This window comes from Ixodes scapularis, unplaced genomic scaffold (genome assembly GCF_016920785.2).
Source record: "Ixodes scapularis isolate PalLabHiFi unplaced genomic scaffold, ASM1692078v2 PGA_scaffold7__128_contigs__length_106722199, whole genome shotgun sequence".
Lineage (NCBI taxonomy): Eukaryota > Metazoa > Arthropoda > Arachnida > Ixodida > Ixodidae > Ixodes > Ixodes scapularis.
The window spans coordinates 60,288,206-60,297,816 of NW_024609882.1; the positions used below are offsets into that span (position 1 = coordinate 60,288,206).

General features: G+C 43.0%; 1 protein-coding gene across 1 annotated transcript; it reads right to left on the reverse strand.

The window, feature by feature from the left end:
• Positions 1-289: 289 nt before the first annotated feature.
• On the reverse strand, positions 290-8,099 carry LOC121047750. Its single transcript, XM_040503236.2, has 2 exons — positions 7,897-8,099; positions 290-548 (listed from the first exon to the last, which is right to left on the reverse strand). Exons 1-2 carry the CDS (start codon positions 8,097-8,099, stop codon positions 290-292), a joined length of 462 nt encoding a protein of 153 aa, XP_040359170.2.
• Between the last annotated feature and the right edge of the window lie 1,512 nt (positions 8,100-9,611).

Sequence of the window (9,611 nt, forward strand, 5' to 3'; positions counted from 1 at the left end):
GGTGCAACAAAGTATTGTGGTTGGCGTACGACGCTTGAAGATAGAAATCCGAAACAGTATTTCTCGCCGAGGTGTCCATGACAGAAAGGAAAGCTGCCCCCTAAACTTGGCACCTTCATCGATGTAACCCAATACCACCCAGAAGACAAGGCGGAGTTGTCCACCACTTTTGGTATCTCTCGTCCAGCTTTAGTGTGTTGGCCGCGTGGTGCGGCCACTAACGATGGCGTCATGAACAGGCCTCGTCTTCTAGGTGGTATAGTGTCAGCAGAGAACTGGTGATGGTGCGCTACTCTATGTGGGTGTGGTTGCAGACCACGGTGGTCGGGTCGTAGTGGCAGTTGAGGGTCTTGTTCAGGTAGGCCGCCATGCAGTCTCCTCCCTGTCTACCGAACCGGTCGATCTCGTTGAGGACCAGGTTGTCCGCTTCGTACCCCTTGCCCTGGATTTCTTCCCGGCACTCGCTGAACGCCTCGGAGAGTTCGTAGGCCTTGGCGTCTTGCTGGCAGAGGAAGACCGCCTCGTAGTTACCCTGGCACGTAAAGTACCTGCGGAAAGCACCGAAATGAGTAATCTGCTCTGTGCTACGCCCTTATAACTAGATGCGATTGATATCTCTAATGGTGTGTCTAAAGAGCGCGGTGGATGCTTGGAGTAATTGAATTCGCAAGCCAAAAGTGGCAAAGATGACGTTCTGGCATTGCCCTTACGCTTCCTTTTGAAAGAATTATTTCTATAACACATACTAAAAACTTTGTCAACTAACCCTGTACCTTACGACGTTTTTTACCTTGACCAAAAATATATCTTATACAAGTTGTGGCCGGAGAAGCAGTGCGACCGAGATTTTTCTGAAAATGTTTTGGGATGTGAGATTTTTCTTTAAAAATTGGTTTGTATGTAATGGGCAGTTGTGGTAATTCTATTTCAATGAACCAATGTCGTAAATTCAAATATATTTTATGTCGTATAACAAACACTGTTTCTACGTTTGTTTGTCACGTAAACGCATTAAATTTGTATTTTTATTCAAAACAATATGCCACCAAAGATATGACGTGTGATAAAAATAAATGTTTTGTTTTGGTTGGAACAGAGAGTGCCATCGCAGTCTTAGCATGCAATGAAGAATTTCGCTTTGCCGTTGAGCAAATGTCATCGTCACTGAGTCTCCATCCAGAGAGCGACTGATCTTTTCGTTTAGGTGCTACAGTTTTACATACCGCAGCTGCTATTTACCACGTTGTTTCTTCTCAGTGAACATGCAGTACATGATTCTTCAGACATCCTCATTTTTTCCAGCAGGGCTACTAGCTCTGCAGTTCTAGTCACTGACAACTTGAAGCCGATTCCCACCATGCATTTTTGCTTCTGCCACCTCAAAGGCAGACAAGAGTTGCCAAATAGCAACTTTAAGACATGAACTATCTTTTCTTGAACCCATTCTCGATTGCGTCGTGCCACAAGGAACAGTCAAAAACGCCCATTCTCTTGAGGTAGCTATAGAAATCTACGACCGATTCTAAGCACGATTACAGCAGTCTACGATATCTCTGGCAGACTGCGCGTTGTGTGACATATGGCACAGACACAAGCTCAAATAATTTAAACAAAACATGCGATAAAACTGAACTTTCTATGCCCTAAAAAAATATAAACGAAGAGCTTAAAAATTATTTTAGTAAGTTACATTAGCAGATTATTTAAAGGGCTAAGAAGTATGACGGAAATAGCTTATGTAAGTGGCAAACTCAAAAACCAAACACCTTTACAGTTAAAGCCCTATAATGCATGGACCGTACTTTCAATTTACCTGCTAAATTTAGGGGTGAAACTATATTGGTGCAGAGTTTGCGGGACGTCAAGTTACGCGACACCAGATTCACCGCCAAACTTAAAGGGAAAAGTGAATTGGTGTATAGGTCACTTGACATGTATTTTCCCGCTAAATTTAGCGGGGAAACTGATTTGCTCCTAAGGTCACGTGACATCTATTTTTCCGCGAATTTTAGCGGGGAAACTGAATTGGTGTATAGGTCACGTGACATTACGTCACGTAATCACGTGACACACAAATTGAATTGGAATATAGGTCATGTGACGTCAATCTTTCAGCTAAATTCTGAGTGTGAAACTGGATTAGCCTGTAGCTCCCGCAACGTCAGATCACGTGATATCAAATCTTTTTCCTAAATTTAGCGGGAAAACTAAGTTTCTGTATAGGCCACGTAAAATTCATTTACCCGCTAAACTTAGAGGGAAATGCACGGACGAACGGACAGACAGGTCGACTGACGGCCGGACGGGCGGCCAAAATTTTGGAATAGAAAGGTAGCGTTAAAATGCATTTCCTACTCTAAAACCGAAACGATGTGGCTGTCACAGTAAACACAGAGGAGATATGTATATTTTTGTCTGAAATTGGAAGCGATACTATGTGGCAATATCGGGATCGGTGTGCCTTTTGCGTAAAGATCGATGCGGTATTATTTATCTATGATTTTGACTGGTATGTCCTAAATGCATACGATGTAATATGCAATATATGACTCTCATAGAGTTTAGAACTAACGTCCAGGCGTAGCAGAAGCTACAAGAGTGAGTGTTCGGCTTTTAGCACCTCAGGCAAGCACGCGCGTTCATAGTGCACGCGTCGTTTAGGGCAACATGTTTGTGCTTGTAGTTTTGGCTTCGTTCACGCATTAAAGGGATACTGAACCAAGGAATTTGGTGTCCATAATAAGTGGCGCACGTTCTTTCCACGAGCCAGCAGCCGCCGGTGTGCGCGAGCACACGCAACAAAAATGACGTCACAGACCTCCATTCGTGGTTGAGATGACAGCGAAAGGTATGGGCTTCGGACCAAAGGAGAATAAAGACAAGTTTTTCATCTACACAGTGGTGCCTGGTGTAAAAAGTAAGCGATGAATTGGTCTAACAAGCACGTAGCTTTCACTTGTAGAGATGAAAAGCCTGTCTTTATTCTCCTTTAGTCCGAAGCCCATGCATTTCATTGTCCTCTCAACCACGAATGGAGGTCTGTGACGTCATTTTTGTTGCGTGTGCTCGCGCACACCGGCGGCTGCTGGCTGGTGGAAAGAACGTGCGCCACTTATTACGGGCACTAAATTCTTTGGTTCAGTATCCCTTTAAGTGAAACGAACCAAGACCGCAGCGCTGCACTTTCTACGCCACCAATAAGGGGTAAGCGCAAGGCGCAAGTTGGACCCAATTGTTTGATTGGCATTCGACTGAAACTCCCGTTAGATAAGTGACAACTTAAGTCCAAACCTAACGCTAGCGTAGTGTTTGGCTGCGTCCGCCGGTGTGTTAGAAACACAAAAAGTATAGTTCATGATCTTGACCTCCATGCGTTTAGTTATTAACTTAATTTCTAAGTGCGAGACGGTTGGATTACCGCCACAATCAAAATAAAAAAGCAAACAAACATTGAAACGAAGCTTGTGCAGTCATAAAAGGCCGACCAAAGCCAAGCGTTTTGTCGAAGACTTCGATAATACGTGTTGAGGGAACACTTAAAAAAACTTAGATTTTATGCCGCTGTGTTCGTCATGGCGGCATACCTGATGCTTTCATCTTCTCACAGTTCGACCGTTTCGACTTTGGTTGTTTTCTGTTCAAATTTTTGGGTTTTTCTACCGGCACGATAAATATTAGAGCAGTTTCATTGTTCTTGAATGATAAAAAGTGATCGGAAGCATAACTAAATCAGCAGTTTTTGAGCATATAACATTGGAAAACATTCCTCGTCAACTGCCATCTTCGGGATTCACTTCGGTGTTCCCCTAAAGAATTGAAATCAAAAGGTCAGAAGTCTCTTCAGAATTAGAGTGCGTCTTCTGAGGTTTTATCTTCTTCAGAACTTGCCATGAAGAAGCTGTACCTGGCCAATTCCTAAGCGACAAGAAGACACACCATGAGGGCTATGTATTTTTATATGTCCACGATGTTTGGCGCGGGCATATGCGTCTGGTTTGTAACGTTAAATGTCTGAAGATCTGTACGCGAGTTCCCGTCTGCCTGCTAACGTAGCACATAGGTCTACGTGCTTCGGCGCTGTCGCCGGAAAATGTAGTCCACGTGAACGCGATTTGACAAGCAACGAGAGAAACGACAAAAACCCGCTTCGTTGTGGCTTGGTCAATCGCGCGAGGAGGCAAGCCGCATGAAAGCGGCTGGAGCAAGTGACTAATGCTATGGGCGACGTTTTCTAGAAATCCAAAAACCGAGCGACGCAACGAGCGTTGGTGAGAAGTCTCCATCGCTCGTCGCTGACTCTGGTCGCTGTTGCCGTCGCTGGTCTCGTCGATCGCTAAATCGCTTACATGCGGTTCAGCCTTAATAGTACTCTGTTATGCATGCTCCGTAAGACTCCCCATTCTACTCGAGGACCGCAGAGCGTGGGGGCCCCCTGCTCTAAAACTCTCTATTGTCACCACCTTGCTCTCTTCATTCCGGTAAATGACCCGGCTGTCGCTTTACGTTCTTACGCAACAATCTTCCTCGTGTTTTTTTTTATTTTCCCGGAAGTATTACGCGGCGCTCTGTCACGACCAAGTCTCTAAGAAACATTCCGCCTGCAATCTTACGTATTTCCGCGTCTTGCAGGTCAAACAGGTCAGAGAAAAAGTAAGCAACGCATAAACAAGAATGCATACAACAGAAAACAAACAAACATATATGCATCGTTAAACGTTAGTGGTTTCTTTGCGCTTGGGTTCAGGTTTCGGCGCGGTAGCAGGAATTCTTCCCAGCGCTCGGTAACCGGTTCGCAGGGATTATTAATGCAAATTATGGCACAAATTGCGGCAAAAAGAAAAAGCAGTACAGCTTCGGCTTGAGCTAGCGATGCCTGTCAACTTCACCACGAATTGCTGGATATGTTCGACTGAGTGCTGAAATTAAAATTTCAGGATTGCATGGTATTACTTGCCGGATAGATTTTTTTTCTTGTGTGGCATAGGAACCTTATGCTCTGTGGATGCCCAGGAATAGGAGTCAACAAGTCATCTACTGGGATTTTTTAACCCTGGAGAAGGGGAGAACGGAACGAAAGGATAACATGAATCTCCTATCTTTTTGTAAATTCGTATTTGTGCATTTCTTTTTCACCCATTCTAAAAGGTTAAAAAATGTTAATTTCTTAACCATCTCTTCGGCATCCTTGCATTAACTTTATCTACAGGTAATTCGTTAACAAGAAGAGTTTACGAAGTTCATTTCTCAAGAAAAAAAGTTAAATACTCATCACTCCAGGCTCAGTCTTCATCCAAATCAAGTGCTGGCGCTCCCGAGTAAATACTGAAGTTTTGAAGCTTGCCGTTAATTGATTCATTAATTATAACTCACCAGCGACAAAAAAAAAATGGCGGCGAACAAAGCCTGCGAATGCATAAGGATGAATGACATCGATTATCTAGACGAATCGAGTGTCCGTTTTTCTCCTTAAACATGTTTGAAGACCATTTATAAGCTTTTAAATATATATATCTGTAAGCTCTGAACTTATGGCATTTGTTTCTATTCGCTAGCGGTATATTTATGCTAAAACGTATCGTTTGACAGTGCGTAGGATACTTTTGCGATGTCACAAAACCTAAAAGCGCATAATTGTTAGAGTGTTTTCGCTGAACCCTTTACACTTTAAATGCATGCACGAATATTTTCCTAGGAACATTTGGAGTGCCAATTGGCCTGGTTGAATGATTTACAAGTCCAGTTTATAAAATGACTATTAAATGATTTATTAATAATATTGATTCAGATTTTTTACTTGACCCCATTAGAAGTTGTGTCTTTGACAGATTTAGCGATGACAAATTATATTTGAAGACTCGTCGTTAGCGCGATTCTTTTTGAAAATATAAGCGGCTTTGATGTTATGCGCACATGGTGGGGAAGAGGTCACCCACAAAATTCTTGGAGTCGACAATTATCTAGAAGTTTATTTGTGCTACGACTAAAGCCTGACAATAAAAACGGCCGAGGTACTTGATAAATCATAAAATGGTTTATCCGCTTGAGCAACGTTATCACATATCAGTGACTGGTCCAATATTAATGACTGTGTTTGCTAACCCTTTCATTCGACGTTATATAGTGATTACGTTTCGTTAGTGTTAGTAATGCAGGCAACGTCGCGCTTCGCGTAGTTACAGCAGGATTTATATGTTTCGAACAGAGGAGTGCATGTTGTTAATGAGATATTTTAGTTTAAGAAAAAGTAGAACATAAATTACCAAAACAAAGAGAAAGCACTTCCTTTTTATTTTTTATTTTTTGAGCGTGTTGGTGGTTTTTGAACAATAACAAAAAGGCGAGACACAGGGTACGACACAAACCGGAGAATCTTTAAACTTCAACCACATTTATTTTTGACTTGTTGATTTTTTATTGCGTTTTCAGTGCGTTTTTGTGTTTCTAAATGAGAGAGAGTGCAGTAGTGTTTCCGTCTTCCAAACTTTTATTCTTTCAAACTAAGGTGTAGCATGATTTCAGCGTTTTTTTTTACTACACTAAAACTTGAGAGCTGGTTCCCCGTAATAAACGGAGAGCAACTCACGAATAAGAATAAGCCAGTAAACCGCATATATTCGTCAATGTAAACTATGTGTTCACGATTGATTAGTAGTTATTATCAGTGTCAGCTCATTAATATCCTGACAATAAGACGAATAACACCACAGGCAGAGTTTACTTAACTCACAGAGGCCATAGGTGACCATTAGTTCAAAGTATTCTAGAGAGTTAGCAAACTGTCCTGTTCTTTCAGGAACGCCTGCAAGTCGGCTTCCCCACGATGCATCTTGAATCCCAAGTTTGCAGTGAAGGGCGTCGTCTGGCAAAAAAAGATGTCTGCAATTTTTCACGGTTTGTAAAAAGGCGGCACTGTTTGTGGCTTGTAATACAATCTTTTATAGATATATGATGTACAGATGTGGTAATTTGTGAATTGTTATGCGATTTGTTTTTGTCTGTGTTTAATGGAATGTGCTGGCGTGCAGTGAGTCATGCTGCTGTTTTTGCTGATTTTGGTATCATTTTATTTTAAACACCGATAAATAATGTGCAGTTCAGTGTGCAATATTTGTATTGAAATATATGTTTCTTTGTAATGGGAGTGTTGAACGTATTTAACAGATGGCTAAGTGACTCTTGAGTCTTAACATAATTTTTTTAGTTTTTAAAATTTTTTTTAGTCGGTGAAGTGTTTCTTTGCTGCCAAGATGTGGTATCAATATTCTACAAAAAAAAACAAACCAACAACAACAACAACAAAAAAACAACAATAAAGAGCATTACACCGATTGCCGGGCTCCATTTACAGGTCCCGTTGACTTTGGCGAGCCACAATACAATGTAATGTATAAAATGAAGCATTAAAAACATATTATAAAGAAATATTGGTGTTTCATGTGGATCGTAGTGTAGTATGCACGAAGTAACCTAAACGTGGCAGTGCGTGCCATGTAAACTCAAGGAGCCTTGCTTGCAGACTGATTTCTCGACCTCTATTTGCGACTCGTTGGGTAACCTGACACATGCATTTACTGAAATATGAATATTTGATTGATACTACTTGCTCGATATGCCCAAAACCCACCGAATAGATTTTTCCCCAAAAGTAAGAAAGGGATTCTTGCTCAGTTCGCACTAAATTATGGGCACGTCCTGCCAACTCATCTTGTCCATGCAGTATCTGCCACGGGACACAGAGGAGATAGAGAGAGAGCAGCGAAGTTGCTTTGCAACCACCCCCGTCCCCTCCTTCCCGGTTCGCCTGCAGCCGGACCTATACAGGATGTTCTCAGCAAACTTTTTGGCGCCGCGGAAGGTTTTGCGAATGGTCTACCGAGGCGTTTATGACCAACTTACGAGTCGCAGTTTTCGCAGTAGATGGAGCGGCGGTAGTTGACAAAGAGCTTTCGGGTGGCGCAGTCCACGTTGGGCTCGAGCAGGAAGGAGCGACTGAAGCGACGCTGCAGACAGCCGATGAACTGCTCCCACTGTACCAGGGACGAGCAGAGGGGCACCAGGCAGGCCACGCAAAGGGCCAACACCAGCACGGAGGTCCTCATTCTGTTCTGGGTATGGAAAAAGGCTCTGCGAAAGTCACCGAATAAGATGCATTTCAGAGTAACGACATCTCAGCTATCTCGTTGCTCGAAATTATTGTTGAAAGCTATCTAAAGTTTTATCTGAAATTGCCGGAAACGCTTTTTCGTCCTCCAGAAATATTAACATAGTCAACGACAAAGGCGAACAATATCGTACGAGCTTCTCAACACCGTACTTAATGTAAAAAAAAAAAAAAAAGTTTCGAGTTGTAATCATTGCCCATTGCGCCCACTCTGTACTGGACAACAAAATGCCGGCTGCCACAAGACAATCCAAGAATGGAGCGCCGATATTCGAAGCGTAGCATACTTAGTGATATTAGGTTCTGCGTTTCAAGAAATCAGTTTGCCATCCTATAAATTAAAATACTTTGCTACTGGTGCGTTTGTAAATATGCAGTCACACTGATAATACATCATCACAGGGTGCGGTGCCCGCTGCAGATATGATGACATGATTATCTCCGGATACAAGCATATGTGAATGTTTCGAATGTGTCAGCCGGGAAATTATTCGGACTAAACTCAAAATAAAGCGACGTAGAAGGAAACAAAACACTTCAGCAGGCTAATTTGAGGAATTAAAACAGGAATTGAAGGTAAATGTCAATCTTTCAAAAACAAATTATATTAAGATAACGCTTCCTGAATTTATTCAAACTGATCCACAAAATGTTGGTGTTACCTTGTAAAAAAAAAGGAAGTACTGATAAAACTAGGAATAAAGTAATGGCAAAACAAAAAAAAAAACTAAACAAGCAGTTAGATGTTCTAAACGTTGAATGTCTGCGAGCCATAACTGGCCTTCAAAACCTACCAGGATTGAAGGACTTCGTAGGTACTGCGGTCTCCCGCCACTCAAAGCCGTCATCCAGGCGCGCAACGAGGGCCACAAAGTACGTCGACAGAACACAGAAGCGCGCGAAGACACCTCGCCCTCCCCCTATACCCATCAACTCCACACGCACCCCAACACGCACGACTACTGGTACCGTGGCGAGACGTCCTCCTCAAATTACCCGAGCCTCTCTGGTGGAAATGCAATACCAAGCACCACAAGGCAGAACGCAAAGTATTGGCATCTCCCTGAGACTAGACGAAAAACGCGGGGTTCACAGATGCAGCCCCGGACGCTGCCACCCGAAGAAACAAATTAGCAGTAATCTCACAACTCGGGAACTGCAAATGTGTGCACCAATACGACTACCAATCAAACTCAAGCCAGCTCAAACTCTCCGCGATTCTTCGTGCAGTACTTCAGGTGCGCGAATAGACTCGTCAGGGACTACGACAGGCTGGTGGACGTTTGGGGATTTACATAGGTGACCGGGAAACCATCAGCCAATTCAGCAATACCCCTGAGATCGGGACGCTCACTCATAACACCAAGAGCGCGAGTCTCAGGCTTCCTGAACGCCACCGAAGTAGAGATGAGTGTCGGCTGTGTGCCGGGACACGCGGGCGACATGGGCG

What these genes read in the sequence shown, in the direction of transcription:
- LOC121047750 (XM_040503236.2), bottom strand. Translation starts at nt 8,099, where the DNA reads ATGAGGACCTCCGTGCTGGTGTTGGCCCTTTGCGTGGCCTGCCTGGTG. An exon ending in TACTGCGAAAACTGCGACTC is followed by an intron (nt 549 to 7,896) that starts GTAAGTTGGTCA and finishes TGCTTTCCGCAG; the next exon opens with GTACTTTACGTGCCAGGGTA.